General features: G+C 36.1%; 1 protein-coding gene across 1 annotated transcript in view; it reads left to right on the top strand.

Annotated features, from left to right (window-relative positions):
* Positions 1 to 21,619, top strand: part of LOC113541144 (contactin-associated protein-like 2) — a 135,805-nt gene that overhangs the window by 106,007 nt on the left and 8,179 nt on the right. The window contains exons 16-21 of the mRNA XM_034298225.2: positions 3,281 to 3,451; positions 9,712 to 9,930; positions 14,115 to 14,351; positions 16,375 to 16,608; positions 17,045 to 17,178; positions 19,061 to 19,154. Coding sequence (XP_034154116.2) covers positions 3,281 to 3,451; positions 9,712 to 9,930; positions 14,115 to 14,351; positions 16,375 to 16,608; positions 17,045 to 17,178; positions 19,061 to 19,154 — 1,089 coding nt within the window. The remainder of the gene's footprint in view (positions 1 to 3,280; positions 3,452 to 9,711; positions 9,931 to 14,114; positions 14,352 to 16,374; positions 16,609 to 17,044; positions 17,179 to 19,060; positions 19,155 to 21,619) is intronic.

Here is a 21,619-nt window from a genome sequence, read left to right as displayed (position 1 = left end):
TACTTAACCAGTGTTTTGGTTACAGTTGATGCCCACCGTCACGTTCCACAGAAGGCAATTAATATTAGCTTAGAGTTTTATATCGGCTCATTTGTCCATACAAAGGTGACACTAAAGATTTATTACTCTACTGATATAGAAATATGAGAAATTTATGACACATTGTTTCTAATAGCTGTAGATTTATTGTGCTGAAGTCATTTTGAGCTAATGTACTCCTATTGATGGCTGAGAAATTGAAGATAACCAACAAATGATGACTTCATGATATTTAATGAAGGCACACATATGGCCCTCAATATTTCCTGAGAAGAATTCTCACTTTCAATGAGCCGTTTGGTAAATTAAATGAGATCAATAACCCTGACAGTAATAAAGGAATATAATATCCCTGTCTTGCATTATTAACTTTAGCAGCGAGCAGGAATTATAAAAGAAATGCAGTGTAGGATGTAGAGGCTTTGTGAGATGTAAGTAAATCCATCTGCTGAAGGTCTTCATTATATGCACCATAACATGCTGAGGCCATAACCACTTGTACATTGTATTATTTCTAGTATATTATTTACTCGATCTGTATACATAATACATCTGGCAACTACATTTATGTATATAGCAAGGCCATTGCCATTGTTTCTGTAGCATAATCAGCAACAAAGAAGTGCTTACAGCTGTCCTCCATTCAGCACTGCCAAGTAAAGCATTAAATAAGCCAAGAGCACATCCAGTCAAAGGAGACTAAAGAAAAATGTTATTTTTAACAAAATGCCTGACTAAAAGGGTTTTTAACTCAGACTTACAGGTTGTGACTGTGTCAGAGTCCGGAATACTAATTGGAAGCATGTTCTGTAGCTGGTTGGCTTCTCTAGAAAAAAGTTCTCTGCCCCCTGCTTTAGTCTTCATTGTTCTAGGTACTAATAAATGACCTGCACCTTTTGATCAAAGCAGACATGGCAAAACATAATAGACCAAACGTTCACTAAGATACTGTTGGGCAAGACCATTCAGTGCTTTAGAGCCTGGAATCAATAATCAAAGGTCTTTCACTGCTGCATGAATATGATGTAACTGAAAGGTCATCACGAGTTTCTACATAAACAGAAACCTTAATTCTAGCTGCCTGCAGCCTTGGTAGAAGGCTGGTCAGAATTATGTAGGAGGAAATTACTCAGCATTCGGAGTCTAATTTCTATTGTAATAATGAGAAAGTACTTCATGATTGATTTCAGTAATACCAGGTGTCATATGAATTAATTTCCAGTATCATGACCTCAGCAAGACTGGATTGATTAAACACAGGGTGATCATTTAACAGAACCTCTATTCTCATGTGTAATGGACATGTTGTATTGTCTATGCTTGAATGTATGTAACATAGTTAAAAAAAAAAAAAAAAAAAAAGTGGTACAACTATGCTACCAAATTATTGACTGAAGTAAATAATTAATATAAATTTAACATTGATGCTAGTTAACCAGATTTTTTGTATTTGATAGTATATGCCAAAATAATAATAATAATAAAATCAACCCTGCAAGTCTCAACCTTTTTGCTCATTTAAGGGCACTATGCAACCACTGTCAAGAAAGAAACATTGTTAAAAAATAAAAAGTAAAAAATAAATAAATAAGATATTGTTGCCTGAGCTGGGTTAACATAATTTCTTTTTTAAATGCCTTTTTTCTTAGATCGTTGAACATGATAATTTTTTTTAAATAAAGTTTAATTTTTCCAAGGGTAACAAGGGATAAGTTGTACCCCAGTCACTCATAAATGCCCATAACAATAAACCTCAGATTCTTCATGTGTCCAGAAAATATAACAGGTTTGCAACTAATGAAAATTCATATTACTGATTTTTCCAAAGATTTTGTATTTTATCTGTCAGCCTCTGTGAATGTATAGTTGCATGTTCGTTGTTACTGGAGAATTTGTTCTAACTAGGAAGCTTTGGGAATTTTGAGACTTTTAAGTTTTACGAGCCATGCTGTGCCAAAAGCAATCTAGTAGCCAGAGACTTTGTTCTTTAAGGATAATGAGCAAGTACTGCAAACCTGTGAAAGCTAGCACCTCACCCAATGTGTTGACCTTTTTAGAGAAAGTAAGGGAAGTGAGAAGCATTGACTTGTCATTAGCAAAGTCTCTAAGAAGCCATATTCTTCACACTTCTCTTTTGTTTTGCTTTTCATGCTTTTTTTCTTCCTACTCAAGTCTTAAAGGTCAGTGCTCATGCTGAAATGTGACTGACCAGAAAAAATCTATAACTATTCTTTAACAAACACACTGTCAGGTATGCAGGCGAGGAGGTGGAAGCAAGTGCAGATTTGTACTTGAATGAAACATGATTAATAGAGAAAAAATGTAAACTTAAACATAAAAACGTGAGCTAGGATTTCAAGGCAGAAAGACATACATGGACTAGAGAATATAACGACAACGTAACATGACAACAACAACGAAAGACAAAAGCTAGACAATGAGTGACGTGCAAGACGTGACTACTCATGCTCATTAACCAAAACGTGATACAGTTGCAAACAGTCATGTGACATGATCCGGTGAGGTGCAGTGGCTGGTGGGAAATGTAGTCATGTGCCGATTTTGGCGTAACCATAACACACACACTATATGTTCAGTACTAAGGAAGAATAGGAGTGACACACAGATACTTTGCCTCATCACGAAGCTGTGGCTTTGACTAGGCTTCACTCGTAGTATGTAAAGGACACCAGAGCTCATGATGCTAACTTTCTTCCCCTTACTGACATATAATATTATACAATAATCCAGAATACAGCCTCTATGATTAATACTGTTTTATGCATGTAATCCGTACTGGTGCCCCATTCAGATTTTGCAAATTATATGTGTATACAAATCATGCCTGTGAGGATTGCAGATTTAAAAAAGAAAAACATGTAACCATCTCCGAAAAGAAAACTTCACCATATCAATGATTATACATTTGTCTTTCGTAAATAACATTTTCTAATCCATTTATTATTAGCGTTAGGTTATGTGGAGCGTCCACAATACATGTCCCTGTAAATGAGTTGTTACTACAAAACGATTAACGTATTAGAACATTGTAGTGCGTTAATATAGACCTATGATTTGACTTGCAGCCTGAACTACTGAGAAAAGTAATCAATGCCTTCGGTCCAGTCATAATCAAGAACTCGCAGTGCAGTCATATAAAAAGTTTAAAAATGCAGTCATATAATAATTAAAAACAGTGCAGTCTTTAATAACATCCTGATTTTTCATGTATATTTTTCAGGTAGTTATTGGAATGCAGCTTCCTTCAACACGCCAACCTCCTACCTGCACTTCTCCACTTTCCGAGCTGAAACGAGTGCTGATATCTCCTTTTACTTCAAGACCTCTGCGCCTCATGGTGTCTTCCTGGAGAACCTTGGCAACACAGACTTCATCCGGCTGGAGCTGAAATGTGAGTCTCTCGATTTCACTCTGTAACACACACACACACACACACACACACACTACTAACCTCAAGCACCAGGTTGTGTGTCTCCAGGGTGGAACTGTCTTTCCTGTGTCCTCTGTAATTTTTCAAACTCATCCTTCCACCATTTATCTAAACTATACTAAAATACATAAATGTTGCCTCATCATTATTAATAACCTTAACCAGCCTTATTAAACTCTGAATGTGCTACACATATTTCACTGCTACATCATAAAATACCAAATGTAATCTGATGCTATATCATCAAACATTTCAATAAACTATTGGTTAAGAGGTGATGGTAAATGGTAAGTCTCAGGACTTTCATAAAGCTACAGCCTATCTCTATACCTCTATGCCTTTCTCATATGTTACTCTAGATAAAAGCATCTACTACACAATAAATATATTTATGATGACACCCTTTTCTAAACATGCTAATAATACTGGAGGGATCTCTGTCTGGTAGTGATAAATGATACATGAGCTTACTTGTGTGTGTGTGTGTGAATTCTGGCCAAAAATGAAAACCATGTTTGGTTTTCAAAAAAAATTTTTCTGCCAATAACAGACTTCGACATCTCAACTTTAAGAAAACATAAACACAAATATATTTCACCCAAACGACATGAAAATTTTTATTAACATTGTAAACTCTGCAAAGATCACGAGGTCGATACGGAGGAGGTTTAACAACCACGACTGCTAAAACATCTGTGGGCTGTGAATAAAGTCGGATAAAAAGATAGACATAGTTTTGATGGTCATATTTATTATTTTTGTATTTTATTTATTAGGTTACATTAAATGCAAATTAAATCAATAAAAAGTGGTGCGTTTTTACTCAGTCAGTGCACTGGCGTCTTTTAGTGGACTGGGAAAGGAATTTTTAAATGCTTCAAAATGCTAGAATTTTACTTGTGATTGAGATACATGCAAAAGAGAAAGCTGTCGACATTTCACCATGCGAAGTTTTTTCCCAGGCTGCCACACACATCAGGGTTTGCCTCTGGATATTCATCCATAACACTTTGAGGTCCACCTCTAGCGCAACACGCAATCCAATTTACAGCCAGCATGACCCTTTTATGCATGATGAGTAGTCTGGACCAACTCTAGGCCTATGTATGAGATTAGGAGTTTGTGTGTGTGTGTGTGTGTGTGTGTGTGTGAGAGAGAGACACACACTGGAGCCAGGAGATCAGTTGTGAAATTGAAGTGCTCCAGCATTTTTTGCTCTCCATTACAGCTCATCGATTTCGACCCTCTCTTTTAATCCGACCTCATGTTTTCAGTTTTTTCTAAACTTACTGTCCGAAACCGAGAGTGAAATCCCCTGAGAGTGTGAAATAAAGCAGTGCTTCTGATAAAAAAGTATTACAGTGGTGGAGAAGTTCACATCATGATTGTATGGAAGGCTGATATGAGTCTGAGATTGAGTTCGATCATATCAGCCACCCACAGTGTTTGTGCTTTGCTCAGCTGGAGTGTTTTGGAAAGGAAAGGTGTGAAGTTCTCACTGGGTCCATAAGATTGAATGTCTAAGTATAACATTTCTTTCCATTTTAAAGCGCCCATTCTCTCACCTCTCTGGTGAGCAGTCTAAACAGGCTATTAACTCCAACTACACAGTAGTAGCTTAAAGGCCTTGTGCTCAATTTAATGAGCTTTTTCCTCTGTTTTTTGACAATTTTGTTTTCTTGAATTAGAGAATCTTATTGTGGTCATCCATGAACTGGAAACCATAAATCCAGAGCTGTCATATTCACTAAGCATACTTAAAAGGATTCCAGTATTTTTAACTCGTTTCCATTGTGCTTTTATGTTTACATCCTTTTCTGCAAATATGAAGTGTGTGACATTGCTAGTGCAGTTACAATGGCATTTACTGGAAGGAATCTCAGAAGTAATGGATAACAGTCAGATTTTGCTGTTAGCTCCTAAAAACAAAAGAGCAAGAGCTTCATTTCTTACTATTTGTAGTGACAATGTCATATGAATGAGAAATCCAGAGTAGCAGTAGTGAAGACAGTAAGGGTTGGACTCAAATTTCCAGAATGCAGTTCAGCTGTACGATCCGAGTTATGGCAGAGACTCAGCTCGGCTAGTTAGCAATCTACAAGACGATAACAAAGTATGATAATACTGACCATGGTATTAGCATGAAAGATGATTTGTTAGTTTACCTTCTCATCAGTGCTTAAAATATTCAACATTTAAAAAAAAATTCTAAATAATGTTTTTTTTTGTTTGTTTGTTTTTAATACACTTATTCTCCTAAATATTGAAAAGCACATCACTGGGTTTGGACTTCCTGATTTTAGTTCCTGGTTCCAAGAGTACGTGTCTTTGTGGAGTCTTGCCAAACCTAGAGTTCAGAATTTTTGTTACTCTACCTGAGATTACTGTGTTCCTGACCTCAATTGCGATTTTTTTGGATAATGCTTGAGTTTTGTTGCTTGAGTTCATTACCAGGGGACAGGGTGCTGGCACACACATTGTTTTCCCATTCATAATCCAAGATGAAAAGCCAAAATGAAACAAAAACAGTGACTAGGACGAGTGTTTCGTATCTCAGCTTTGGCTGACTGTGAAGGCAGCAAATTTAATTTACAATTTTGCAAGGATCAGTGTTGAGGATGGAAGAGGTGAATGCAGGCCTTCTCGTTTCTCTTTCAAAACCTCCTTTCACACACACACACACACACACACACACACAGACAAAGCATGACATCAAGAATTAATCATATTCTATTATAATCTGTTGTAAAATCATAGATTAAGGGTGGGATTATGGGATTGTTCCCATAGATACAAAGGTTGTATTTTACTGCCTTCATTTTAGACTAATGTATATTAATGTCACCTCAGAACTCCAGTCCTTGAGCCACACTGCCTTTACAGTTTCACGTTTCCCCTGCCACTGATTCAACTGCTTCAACTAATAAAAGGTTTGATAATGAGCCAATGAGCTGAATATGGTTAAACTTATACTTGCAGGACAGTGGGGACTGAGAATTAGAGTTGAAAAACCCCTGTGTTAGAAGACACTTGTCCTAATGCTTTTTTCTGAATAGGACTATATTTATAAATCATTCTCAGCACAGGTCTAATTTGAATATGTGCAAACCCCAATATCTATATTGACCAGATATAGAGTGACATTGCAATAATATATATTTTTTAAAATTCTTTATTAATCTTATACCATAGCACTTTCTAGTGTTGGCTACAGGGCAAATCCTGGGTTTATACTGTATTAATGCACACATTCAAATACATCATATCGTTTCTATAGTAACAACTCATTCACAGGGACTTGTATGGTGGACGTTCACAAAAATCAAAGCCTAATAATAAAAGGATTAAAAGATGTACAAACATATATTTGTTGATCATGAAGTTTTCTATAATGAGATGTTTGTTCAACATTTATAGAAGAGTCTCCACTGATGGCACTTTTTCAGTAACAGTCAGTAAGTTTTCAGGACAGAAGGCTTAACACTTTTATATTCGAGACAGAGAAAAAAGAGAGAGGTTGGTGAGTGAAAGACGTAGCCTGTTTATTCAGGCGCCCTAATGGTATAGACGCCAGTCTGACTATTGTGCAAAAATAGCTTTCGTATAAAGAAAAACAGTAATGAAGTGATCAAGAAAAGAAGCATGAAATTTGAGCTTTCTCTGTCTCATTGTTGTGGAGCATGCAATGACTGTACAGATGATTTTGCTACATGTCTGTCTGTCTAAACTTAATTACTGAATAAGTAAAAAAAAGGAACATTGCCCTATTTTAAGGTAAATTATAACTTAAAATAACTTAACTTAAAAATTCTCTGTTTAAATATAAACAGAGAAAAGTACATGTATCATTCATTTATTATCGAAACTTTGTAATCATTGGCAAATCACTGTAGTATAAATGGAATAAAACACTTCAGGGACATGCTGAATGTTTTAGGAAAATAATCTACTTCAACACTGTAACAGTAACACTGCTTCATGTCAGGTAGCATCACATTACCCCTTGGTTATTATTTTTCTATAACAGCATGCCCCCCATATGTTTCAGGGTTTCTTGTTCTTAGTTTACTTGCTAGCTCAGATTAATTTAGATTCATCGAAATATACTGTATATAGATGATTATATTTCCATGATTCATGGTTCTCTTCTAGATTTATCCTGAATCAGCGATCAAATCCAAATTTGGGTCTTGGGCTGTGTTTGTATTTTTGACACTCTTCTAGTCCTAATGTGATGAATGAAGTGCACTACACTTAGTCTACACTGACCACTTTACTTATCTCACTTATATAGTACCTTCTGCATATCGACTGCTCGTCCTCTGCTTCGTCTTTACCTCCCTTTCTGTTCTCCCTGTTTGCACAGACCCACAGAGCTCAGACACACCGTGTTACATTTATTCTTGCAGAGTTACAAATGGCTAACCAGCGCCCCCTACATGCAGCTGCTGAAAGTTTTCACAAGAACATATCACAATGAGAAAGAAACAAGGGTTTGATTGATTCTGGACAGACACCATGACACTGGATCTGTAATGTGAAGCATGAGCTGGGCCGACATTGGCTTTTTTTTTTTTTTAGAGAGAGAGCAGAAAGGCTTGGTGCTTTTCAGCTTACTGCAGCAGACATTCACTTTTCCATGTCACTTTGTTTCTTCCTCATGTTACTCTCAGTGACTATGATGATAAAATCTCCAACGAGACACTCTAGTTTAGCTTTGGCCTTTTAACTGCTATCTGACTGTTATGACCAACAACACGTGTGCTTCAGACAGTGATTAACTTTTCCCTTTCCAGAAAGACATTACATTTCACTTTATATACTATAGCATAAGCATATAGAATGTGTGCATGGTGAAATGGTGTCAACGTTAGTCAAGAGATACAGTAAGTCTGATATTAGAGAGGAAAAGAACGCAAAAGGCTTCTTAGTTTGCATACTTCCTATTGCTCTTGACAAGTCATCATTGCTGATTCTTGAACACAAGCAGCTGTGTATAAGCAATTACTTTGGAACAGCAACCAATTACTGAAAGATTTCCTGCACCACTTTCCATCCTGATGGCATTCAATTAAACTCTAACTTCCACTCCCGGAGTTAATCGTATTAGCCGATCTCCAGAGTCGAGTACACACTGAAACAGAGCAAACAGTATTTAACCTCGTGCAAGAGTCGGTAGAGACATCGTATTTCAGCAGATGAGGTTAGAAACAGGAGATATCCGTAGCTGTATTGTGTGATGTATCCTGTGTCAGTATCATACATTAGATGCTTTTTTTCATGGCAGTTTACTGGGAAGTGGGTTCAGCTTGCTTTGTCAATCATCTATAATATGCATAATATATTTTGCCTATTCACACAGCTAAGACAAACGCATGCGACTGAAGATTGAATGTATTTATGTAATTAACAGTGGTATATGAATACATTTAATTCAAATTGGCAGTCCTTTTTTTTTTTTGTGTTTTGTTTTTTTTCTTTTACCATACTGTTTTTTGTGAAATTCCATCATCACATCATCAGTACTACTCTTCACTTGAGCTAATATCACACAAGAAAAATGGTCTTAAATTCAAGCTCAAAATCTTGCGTAAATAAGACACGCCTCTTTTTAAGGGAAACTCCGCCCCACAGCAGCAAATCTTGTGAAACTATCTGATAGCATTTAATTCCATAGTTTTGTCTGAGGTCTCAGTACCAATGTCCACAAATTCAGTGTTGATCTTCAATATGTGTGCGTAGGTCAACTCAGTCTTATATGCGTATATTATTACATGATATACATGTATAACAAGCAGCTGTAAAAAACTTACATTTTTTAAAATCCAGTTTTAGGCACTATTGTCAGAGTTACTATTAATCAAAATTAATCAACACCTCTTGACCAATCAGAATCAGGCTTTCAACAGTGCTGTGGTATAAGTAAGGAATAACACATGACATTTGATTACTTCCATCGAATAAGTCCCTGTGTACGAGATGCCTATAGAAACAATAACATATTAGAATAAGTGCATTAATATTAACCTATCATTCATGTCAGAGCCGGAACTACTTTCTGAGACTTGCTGATATACAAAATAATGCTGACCTATCAGATTTGAGCATTCAACCGTGCTGTGATATAAAAAAGACTAATAGTTATTTTAGGGCAACATTATTACACCTCTTTCAGTTTTATTCATTAAACTGTGACTGTGTGTTTTCTTGTTTCTCTCCAGCGCCCAATGTCGTTACCTTCTCCTTCGATGTGGGGAACGGACCAGTGGAGCTGAATGTTCACTCATCAACACCACTAAACGACGACCAGTGGCATCGAGTCAGTGCCGAGAGAAACGTCAAAGAGGCCGTGCTTCAGCTGGATCAGCAATACAGACAGGTTCGAGCTGCACCTGCACAGGGACACACACGCCTGGAGCTCTACAGCCAGCTGTATGTGGGTAAGAAGCTCACACACACACACACACACACACACACATACAGTACAGTATATGTATATCAGCTCATATGGCCACAGGGGCTGTTTGCATTAGTGCTCAGATTAAACAGCAACCGCTGGAGTAAAATAAACCTGTTTGCTTGGTAGAAAGGTTGCCACCTTAATTTAAATGCTGGTTTCTCTAGCTCACTGAAGCAGTCATAACCGAGAAAAATGGGCTGAAAATAATAGATTAAAATAGTTTCAAAGTCCCATTATGGCCGTGAATGTATGAACGCCAGTTCGCACAAGGTAATTATCCTTGAAAATGAATGGCTTTGGCTTTTTCTTGTGCTGTTTTGTTCCTCGGTTCATTCAGCACATTAAGCAAGTGGAGTAGACTCTCTCATCTCTAGAAGGTTAGTGCTGTAAAACCCTAAACAAAAATGGTGGAGGGGGCGACTTTTATAGCTCTTTTAGAGTTTCACTGATTATAATGAAATTCATAAATAACTGCTTCACTCACAGTTCACTTTTATAGCTACGAACATTAAACGCAGTGAGATATCCAGCACTGATTAGCTCCTGTATCACTGCCTCATTTTTATGCAACTGTGTCTTCAAGCATTTTGGTCTATAAGCACCTGAAAATGTAATTTTTCCCAGAGTCCACTGGCAGGAAGTTAATGTCATTATTAAAAATGCTGCACTCTCTGTGTAATGAGCTTCAGAAACTACATTAATGCAAAAGTTGCTGAAATTCATGTCTGAGATGTAACATAAACTCTAGATTAGTTTTGGACCTGTGTTATCTGGTAAATGTGTCTTTTGGGAAATATTATGATATTCACTGCCTGGATTTTCTCTCTAGCCACTGAGTGTTTGTGCCACATTTACATGTACATCACTGGGGAAAACAATGGACCAAGCGCAAATTGGCAAATATTAAGCTTTTAATGGTCTTAAGAACAAATCATTGGTCAGAAAAGGAGCAAGAATTAAACAAATTTGCTCATTTACTTTAGCTGCAGTGAACTGTTTGGGGAAAAGCTAGAAACAGGGAAATTCACTTATATAGTCTTCTTGTACGCAAAGGTAAAATCATGATAATGATTAAAATGTTTGATGTAAAATTCAAACTAACACGTGTCTGGGTGTAGTAAATTTTCCAAAAATATCTTCTCAGATGTTTTTCTCTTAAAAGATTAGTCATTATGTGGTTATCTGCCACACCAGATGCAGCGCATCAAGGGCCACAAGGCTTAAACATTTAAAGAAATCAAAGGGAAAAGCTCCCCCATACTAAGTTCCTTTATCTATTTGTGTAATTCTTGCTAATGTCATGACCAATGATTTGTTGTTAAGACCATTAAAACCTTAATATTTTGCCATGTTTGGCTTGGCCCATTTTTTTGCCCAGGAGTATAGTCATTCATTAATAAAGCAGCTCATTTTCTATTTCATCTGCACTTTCAGTGGTTTATTCTGTATTCACCATTCATCTCGTGACTTTATGAAAAATGTAACGTTTCTTTCTCACACATAGCATCACTCATTTTGCATTAGAATTAAAATAGACCTGTATTGCAAGCCTTTTGATTTAACATCAGCATGTTCATGTCTTTGATCAATAGACATTTTTAATTAAGAGTTTATTCTTCATTATACCACAGCACTTTTGAATTCTCAGATCAGATTGGACAGAATGTGTTGTTTAATGTTGAGAGTACTTCCAGCTGTGATTCAAATCAGTTTTATGTTAATGCGCTCATTATAATATGTTATCATTTCTAATACTAACAGCTCATTCACAGGGACTTGTATGGTGGACAGATCACATAATCTAAAACTAATAATAAAAAACTGATTAAATGCATGATATTATTTAACAAAGAAAAACATATAATCATAGTTAACATTCAGGGAAGGAGTCTCCAGTGACAGAGAATTTTGCGTTTTCCGTTTTTTTTTTTTTTGTCTTATTAATTTCAACAGAGAGAAAAAATGTCTCATGAACTCACGAACATTCTATAACATTAAATGCAACTATAAATGGCTAAAAAGTACAATACAATAAGTCATTCATTCATATTTTTTTTAATCAAATAATTGTCAAATTGCTGTGGTGTAAGAAGAATTAAATACTTTGAGATGTGCTGTTATAGGAAAATAATTAACTCTGTGGTGGTAACAGTAACTCTGATTTAAATTGGGCCGCATCACACCACATCATCATTGATTATTTTCCTAGAGCACCACACCCCAAGAGCATGCTTGTTTCTTATTCATATTTTTGTGGTGGTTTTTATTTTTCTGTTCTGTTCCTGCATGTGTTGTGCTTCTCGCACGCTGACGCCACTCTCCAGGAAAACTAGCATCTTGGACTTGTCAGGACAGTAGGTAACATTTCTGTGAAATTCTGGTACAAACAGATAAATCATATGGTACCCTGATAGGACAAGAGAGTTTCAGATATACTGCGCAAAAAGCACAGAGTAATGCTATCGATATGGTCTGCAGAACTCCGTAATGTTATTTATATTAAGGTAGCATTGGTAATCAGGCAAGTGTGAGATTGAGATCAAGTAAAAGAGCTGTAAAAAAAAAAAAAAAAAAGTGTAGGGCTTGAAAGACAAGCTAAAGAGACACCAATGACAGAGTCCAATGTTAAAATGATTGGTGCTAGAAGAACGTCAAGGATTGAGTACAAATTTTCAAATGATTAGTGCTAGCATTGTAATTTAAAAGAAGTGCAAATCCAGAAAACACTGAAAAGCTGCAGAAAGAGTTCCCATAACCTGGTATTATTCAGCAGTGGTGAGCAGGAGCTGGATTTATTCAGGTAATAATCAGTTCAGACCAAAAGAGGTCCTGTAGAAGTGAAGCTTGTATCATGTATCCAGTATTCTCATTTATTACAGCTATCGAATTCTGGATTCTGATTGGTCAGAAGGTGTTGATTAACTTTTTGCAATAGCAGTGTTAACGGCAATTCTGGCTGCAAGACAAATCACAGGTTCATATTAATGCATTTGTTTTAATGTTTCTATAGTAACAGCTAATTCTCATGGACTCCTATGGTAGAAGCACCACATTAACGGATTATAAAAGTGTAATTGTTGATATAGTGATATATTCTGTGAGAAGATGTTTAGTTTGTTGCATTTGTGGAAGGAGTTTCCAGTGTCAGTGCTTTGTAGCTTTGTAACACCCAAAGATAAGGCTGTAATGTTAATTTTTCCACCACTGTAAAGTCTTCAGGACAGTGGACTCTGGTTTCTCAGTAACATGACAAACTGCATTTTTGGTATTTATTGTCTTAAAGCGAAAGAAACAAAGAGGCTAGCAAGGAAATAGCTACTTACAGCTGCTATAACATAAGTGATAACTTGTTTCTTGGATGTCCCTCAACCTTAAATGTAATTATAAATGGATGAAAAAAATGATATGCTGGTCATTAAGAGATTTTTAAAAAATGGTGTTAGCAAATTTTTGTGGTATAAGAGGAATAAAACACTTCAGGACGTGCTGTTATAGGAAATGAATCAACTTTATGTTGGCAACAGTAACTTCATCCTCGTCCTTGAGCACAGCCTGAAATGATTTTATTCCTCACTTAAATGACTGAATTCTACAGCAAAGCGTCTCCCACACCCACCCACACACACACACACACATAAAAGCACACAGAGGAATTAATCTACTGCCATGTCAACTGCTAATTGAAGTGTGTGTTAAACAATGTGAAGTGAAAATTTCTGTCTCTAATGAAAGTCTGATAAGAGTGACAGAATTTCATAAAAAGAACTGCTTCATCTCTCACTTGGCATCTGATTCCCCTCATGTCTCTGTCTTTGCTTTATTATTTATTAAAGATGACTGTGTCATGGCCGGTCATGTCAAGTCAACAGTTATAAAGTAGCTGTTTCCTATAATGACAGAAAACTGTATAGAGGACAATGCTTTAAAGTTATTTAAGTCTCATTCTCCAGGATTTATGGTATGAAATCACTTGAGTCTTATTTCAAGTTTTTCTTAGATATAGAGATTTCCTATTTCAACATTGAGCTTCTTTAATGTTCACCATTAGACTTTTAATTTAATTAAACAGGATGATTATCCTAAGGCTTTGTATGTGATGAATCTTATACAGCAATCTAATGAAGTTTTTAGATTAAAAATCTCTATTTTGCATTGATACTGTAGGTGCAGCAGGAGGACAGAGAGGCTTCCTCGGATGCATCCGTTCCCTGAAGATGAACGGCGTGACCCTAGACCTGGAAGAAAGAGCAAAGGTCACTCCTGGAGTTAAACCCGGATGTTCAGGTCATTGCACCAGTTTCGGGATGTACTGCCGCAACGGAGGGAAGTGTGTAGAGAAATACAACGGCTACTCGTGTGACTGCAGCAACACGGCTTATGACGGACCCTTCTGCACTAAAGGCGAGCGATTAGCATTCAATATAATTTCATTATTATATCATAAATACTCTTGCTCTGATCAGTTTCTACAGTGCAGCTGATTTCTCAGATCTGACTGGTCAGAAGGTTGATTAGATCTGACAGTAGTTTCAGCTTAAAGGCAAATCACAGGTAGCTTGGTCTAATATGTTATCATCTCTATAGTAACAGCTAATTCACAAGGATTTGTATGGCAGACATGCCACATAATCCAAGAAGGGATTTAACAATGAAATGTATAATCATTAATGTGGTGGAGTTTTCTGCAAGGTGACATTTATTTAATATCTATTGAAGGAGTGAACAGTGAACAGTAAGTTTTCCACCATTGGAAAGTCTTTAGGACAGTTTTCTAGTTTCTCGCTAAAATGACAAGCTGGGTTTTTTTTTCTCTTATTAAGTTCATGAAAAAGAAAAAAATAGAGGCAGGTAAAGGAACAACTGTTTATAACTGTTATTGCATAAATGATAACTGGACAACAGAACATCTAACTTGTCTCACAGATATTCCACAACATTAAATGTAAGTATAGACAGATAAAAAGTATGATTTGTCTGTCTTTTATTTTTAAACAAATTCATTGTTGACAAATTGCTGTGGTATAAGAAGAATAAAACACTTCATGATGTGCTTCACATCAGGCAGCATTACACCACCCTATTATTGATTATTTTTGTAATACAGCATGCCTAGTTTGGGTTTATTCCATAGATATTATAATATATGCAATATACAGTATGTCAGAGAGAGGATATGGAGTATGGAAGTGTGTAGAATGAACTGATAAACTTAACCTGTACACTACACTCACTACCTCTTACTTGAATATGGTTATTACTTCATACACTTAAATAAGCCTCTTGTGGGTCCCTGGAGGACTAGTGGTTAGGCCACAGTGCTCTCACAGCTGCAGCGCGGGTTCGATTCCCGGCCAGGGAGCTAACCCCAGCCCCTGGGGTTGCATGCAGCAGTGCGCTCTCAGTGCTGGTCCCAAGCCCGGATAAATATTGGGGAGGGTTGTATCAGGAAGGGCATTCGACGTAAAAACTGTGCCAAATCAAATACAAAGAACCAATGATCCGCTGTGGCAATCCCTAATGGAAGCAGCCGAAAGAAGAACAAGAACAACTTAAATGAGCCTCATAGACAGTTGTGTTTATTGAGTTTCAATTCATTGCTTTCCATTGCAAATCAGTTACTTTGGTTTATTTTTCAGCTCTATGCTTCTATCCAGCCTGATTCCCATATGAGTAGCTTGTAACAGCAATGACTAAACACACATTTCCATTTCATACGTATTTACTTACTCATCCCACCATGTGTATAAGTGTCAATAATGAATTCTCAGTCATTTCTGATTTTTCTAATGCATGGTTTCTTTGTTCTTGTTTATTTCTTTTGTTTTTTTTTTGTTTCTGTGATATTGTGGTATGTGTAGTAGATTTTATATATATATATATATTTACATATATAGATATAGATAGATAGAAAGAGAGATAGAGAGAGAGAAAGAAAGAATTTTATTTATTAATGATTGGCTTTATAGTTTATAGCTCTATATATGGAAAGGTCACCTACACGCAGCATTTTACTTTAATTCTCATGATCTCACATGATTTCCCACGATCCTTTTCATTCTACCTCAAATGCAACAGCTTGTGCATAATTTGTGATTTTACTGCTCCTGCAATAGGCATATATATATAAATAAATATATATATATATATATATATTACTCAGCTAAACAATCCACATGAGCAATTTTCCACTCTCGTACTTGTCTTCAATAGTCAATAAGACAAAGTACTGTGTTTACAGCTTCTAAGAAGCATACAAATAATGGCAACCATTTTGTCATGCCTGCATCTGTAAGTCTTAAAGTTGCAGACAATAACCATTTCCCATGATCCTCAGCCTGCAGTCACACTCAGTTACAAGAGGGGGGAAGTTCCAGATAGAACTGAGTTTGTCTCTAACAGAGCATGCTGTGTGTTTGTGTTGCAGATGTGGGAGCTTACTTTGAGGCAGGAACACTGGTCCGCTATAACCTGATGCCAGAGGTGACGTCCTCGGTGTCCAGCATGGATGGAAAGGATTTCGCCCAATCTCTGAACACAGACATGAACCTGACCCGAGAGGTTGTGACCTTCAGCTTTAGCACGTCCAGCACTCCCAGCATCCTCCTGTACATCAGCTCAAGGATCCATGACTACATGGCTGTGGTGCTGCGACGCAATGGTACGTATGGTCCTCAAACAGACTAAATAATTTACTAGTTCTCAACATTTTAAAAATATTTTCTTCAACTCTGGGCTTTTCACTAAATGGCCTGAGATTGAATGCCTCTGTGTAATGATTTCCTCTGAGTGTCTTAGCAGTTTATCACTTTAGTGTGCAAAACAAAGCAGTGCTTTTAGAAAGCATCTCAGTTTAACCAATGCAGCTAAGAAATGTTTAATGGCTTTCTGTCACACTCACTCGTATCGACTTAGACACAGTTGAACACACACATGCATACAGAAATAATTCAGTCTGAGGTTTTAACGTCAGTGCAGTGTGTGTGTATGTGTGTGTGTGTGTCAAAGTGGCACTGTAAGAATTAAGAGAAGAGAGTTCACACTTAATCCTCTCCAAATAAAAAGTCTCTCTCTCTCTCTCTCTCTCTCTCTCTCAGGTTCCCTACAGCTGCGTTATAACATCGGGGGTCTGCTCGAGCCCTTCACCGTCGATCTGGATCAGCGCAATTTGGCCAACGGACAGCCACACAGTGTCAACATCACAAGAATAGAAAGAGAAATCCACGTCCAAGTGAGAGCCGCCATCACACACACAACCATCACACCCTCACCTTCCAATATTCTTTGACGTTAACACTCAGGTTTTATTTTCAGTTGGACATGTAGTGTCTCTGGCACTCACTGTAATACACTGATCTCCTGAGAGTGTGTATCGATCGATAAGCAGTGCAGAGCAGTGAGAGCTGATGAGGTGATGAGGTCAAGGTGTGAAGCAGCATCAAAGGTGTAGTCTGGATTAGAGTGTGTGTGTGTGTGTCCTTGAGCTGTGTTGTTTTCTGTACTTAGTAGTAGTACATACAGTAATGGTCTGTGCTAATGTCAATAAATATGAAATCTTAATCAGTGTTGATCTAAACTAGTTTACATGAATTTTTTTAGAATAAATTCTCTTGGGGTTGTCATTTTCTTGTTAGTTCAAGTTGTTTTTAAAGTATCTCTTAACTCGCTGTAGAGAAACTGTTCTCTTTCTTGTTGTATTTGAGTCTTGATGAAAGAGATGAGCGGCCCTGAGAACATTAAACACTTTACCCACTTTTACTTTCTCACTTCTCTCTCTCACTGCTCATTGCTTGCTTTACCCCTGAATTTATCCTTTATTCTCAGAGGAATTCCCTCAGTGAGGCGAATCGTAACTCTCTATTAGTCACCAGAAGATTGCGAGGTCAAATCCCTGCACTTTCCATCTGCCCCTGTGGGCTTTTAGACCTTAATTATTAATCATTAACAATAATCAGGCTTCCTCACTTAATCCATCGCCTTGAGGATAAATAAAGTTAATACAATTTTTAAATGTAATTCAATTTTTTTGAAAAAATCTGTCCTTCATGTTCCACAAGGCCAAGTTGGAGCTTATTTGCAGCTCATTAGCAGGCTATGTGGCTCTCAGAGAGTTTGGAGCCTTGGGGAAGCTTTTCACAGCAGCGTTTCTCTCAGAGTCTGCCATTAACTCCTTCTGATAAAGGTAAAGAAGCTCAAAGCTATTTAATGTTGTCACATTAAAACGTCCTGAATCTTCCACTCCGAGCTCCTCATCAGCAGAGTCCTTAGAGATGAGCTACAAATTCAGGAAACACTGAGGACAATTTACCTAGCATACTTTGGTGGAATAAACAGCTTCACGGTTATCAATCTCGAGCGAATGTGAAGGACAGCGGTGCAGTCAGAGTGTACTTTAAGCACAGTTCCACCAGGTGGAGATTGAGAGCTGATCCTAACAGCAAACTCTCTGAATCTGTGCGAGTCAGACACATTTATAATAAATAATAATAATAACACATATTTTATTAAGCTATTTTATGAGCAGGCACATTTGAACACAGTCCAAAAGTTACATCAATATTTACATGGGGAAACTTATGAATATTTTAGGGTTGTTTTTCACCATGCTGTTGTGCACAGTTTCAGTATTAAATTCTCACTGTGTGTGTTTCACTGAATTCTGAGTATGGTCCACAATCTCTGTAACATTGTGCTTTTCTCTGTTTCTTGTTGCACTCCATGTATTAAAGGTGAATAAACTTTCTCTGAGAACATGATCATGTCCCTTCAAAAACTTTTATTAATGTGCTGAATGTGTTTTCATTTTCTGATGATGTCATGATGATATTTTATTTGCAGTGTGGTCTAAGCAGTAAAGATAGGTTGTATTCTTGTCAAATATCCATGCCAATATCTGCATTCGTCTTTATGCTATAATAGAAAGCCTCAGTTCTTTTAAGTGTGTGCGATTTTTAATTTTACAAATTGCTTACTTTGGACTGGAGTATTTTTCAGATTGTCCAGTTATCACTGTTCAGATAAAAGAAAGATATTCTGAGCATATTTTCTTTGTGTGTGTGTGTGTGTGTGTGTGTGTGTGTGTGTGTGTGTGTGTGTGTGTGTCTTTCCCATAGCTGGACCACTATCCTTCGGTCAGCTACACTCTGCCTGAAGCCTCAGACACTCAGTTCAACCTGGTCAAGACTCTCTTCCTAGGAAAAGTCTTCGGTAAGCCCCGTCCTCAGCACTATCACTCTTTCTGCACGATCACTTATTTCTGCAGCAGGATGATGTCATTCTTTACTAACATAAGCCCCAAATAATGGGTCCTAATTGATAGAAAGTGGGAAGGGTGATAACGGATAACACATAGGACTCTTTAATTGAGGCAAGATAATAATTACCACTGAGTTAGGATCAGAATTATATGAGTGTTGAATGAACAGGATATTCAGACATATGTTTCATGTCACATTCAATGATTTCTTAGGGAAAAAAAATAATAAGGATCATCTGAGTACAATTTAGTGTTAATAACTAATAAAATAATAGTACTTGTTAGTAGTGAATATTGTAGATGGGTTACTGGGTTAATGCCATCAGCTTCTTAGATTTACAGTGTAATAGTTAATAGACTAGTTGTGGAATGGGTGATTCCACAATTGGTCCATTCAACCCCAACCATAATTCTTAAAAATTAAAATGTTTTTTTTTTTTTTTAATTATTTTTTCAACATAGATTCTACAAAAATATTAATTTCACCATTCCAAAAAATGTATTTCTCACTGTTTTTTTTTTTTTTACAAAAGAAATTTGCTCTCAACTGTGTTACAGAATGATTTTTTTTTATCTAGCATTCATTCTTTTATCTAACATTTTATATAGCATAGCATTCAGAATTCTAATAATTTACTTTTTTTTATTTCATTCAATAATTTACTTTCAGTCTATAATTTGGGTAACTTTATTGTACAGGGTTTCAAAGTAAACTCATCAGTCCATATCACAATATCATTGAAAATTAAAAAAAAAATTAAAAAGAGAGAGAGAGAGAGAGAGAGAGAGAGAGAGAGAGAGAACTTTTCTTTTTCCCATGGTCTTCAATAATTTAGACATTTTCCAAATATTTTATAGAAGGGAATGTGCTCAGTTTTAGAGGGTTGAGTAAATGTTACATTATTTTTTCATAATCTATAAAGGATGATTCATGGAAAAAGATATTTCAGACATGAGATGTTAATGATTTACACATTAATGCAAAAATCATATGCTTCATGAAGCATTTTAATGATTATATTTGAAGGTAAAGTGTAGTTTGGTGGAACAGGCAGTTTTATTGTTTTAAGTCATTTACTGAAACATGCACACAGGTTGTTGTGAAGGAAACTATCTTTATTCAAAATGTTTTCAATTTTACTTTTACATTACGTATTTGTAAATGTAATATCAGTGGGACAATAATGGCATTGAAACACAAACATGTACTATCCTATCATGATATCTTCCACTTGCTATCACATTTGTATAGATCTTTCTTTTGCAGCGGATATTATATGAGACATTTTTATCATGAGGTGCTTTTTGCCGAAGGAATTTGCATTTTATCTGAAAAGGCTCTACATCTCATATTTGCCCAGATTTAATCACTTCTTGTTGTAATACATTATGTTTGCCACTAGATGATGTTAGGACACTGCTGTGTGCTCATATCCACTTGGGCTGGCTTTCATACCTCAGCACTTCATGCTTTTGTTGGTGATGAGATTTATTGTTTCCTAATTCATTATCCTACACATGATATGATATGAAGCATTATATACAAAATCCATATGTGAGTTCAGGATTGCATATAGTAATTCAATGTTGTGTAAAATATGTAACATAATCATATTATAATATATATTATAATATTTACTTTAGGGATGAAATTTATACTGATACAAGTAATAAAAGGGGATTTTATTGATACTTGTCTTTGAGACAACTATTAAAATATATATGTTTAAAAAGAACACTTACAAACAGAGACCTATTATGTGCATGCTGTAGAATGGTATTATTAATGGTATAATTGCAAATTTAATTACAGTCAACTTCAGAATTATTGGCATCCTGCAGAAGAATAGGGGAAAATTATTGTATATTCTAAATATTATACACAGTGATTCATGTTTTTTTTTTTAAATATCTGTGTAATCCAACACTATGTGGAAAGCCAAAGAGTTTTTAATGCAAAAGAGGCAGATGGTTGTTAACCTGCACAAGTTCAGTAATTAATGTAAAAAAAATATATATAATAATAATAAATAAATAAATAAAAATACAGGAGCAGTATAAAATGACATTTAGCACAATTAGGGCCCTAATACAAAGTATTTGTGGTAATATTAACACATTGCCAATGTATGAACACATTCCCAACTATGCTTGATGTTACACGAAGACATTCAGTGCTGTTATACTCTACATGGAAAGTTTAACTTACAACTTATTTGTAGATCTGTCAATAATTTTAATCAGTAATCAAGTGTTTTGCCAAAAACTCGAGAAATTGTTTAATGTAAGCTCAAAATACCACTGTTTTATCCTTTTAATATATTTACTTCTGCTCATTTTATCACAAGGTACTAGCAATCCTTTATTTTATTTATTAGTAATATTCCACAACACTGTTGAACTCTTGAATCTTATT

The sequence above is a fragment of the Pangasianodon hypophthalmus genome, chromosome 22, assembly GCF_027358585.1.
Source record: "Pangasianodon hypophthalmus isolate fPanHyp1 chromosome 22, fPanHyp1.pri, whole genome shotgun sequence".
In the NCBI taxonomy this organism is placed as follows: domain Eukaryota; kingdom Metazoa; phylum Chordata; class Actinopteri; order Siluriformes; family Pangasiidae; genus Pangasianodon; species Pangasianodon hypophthalmus.
This window is presented reverse-complemented; position numbering and strand designations above follow the sequence as displayed.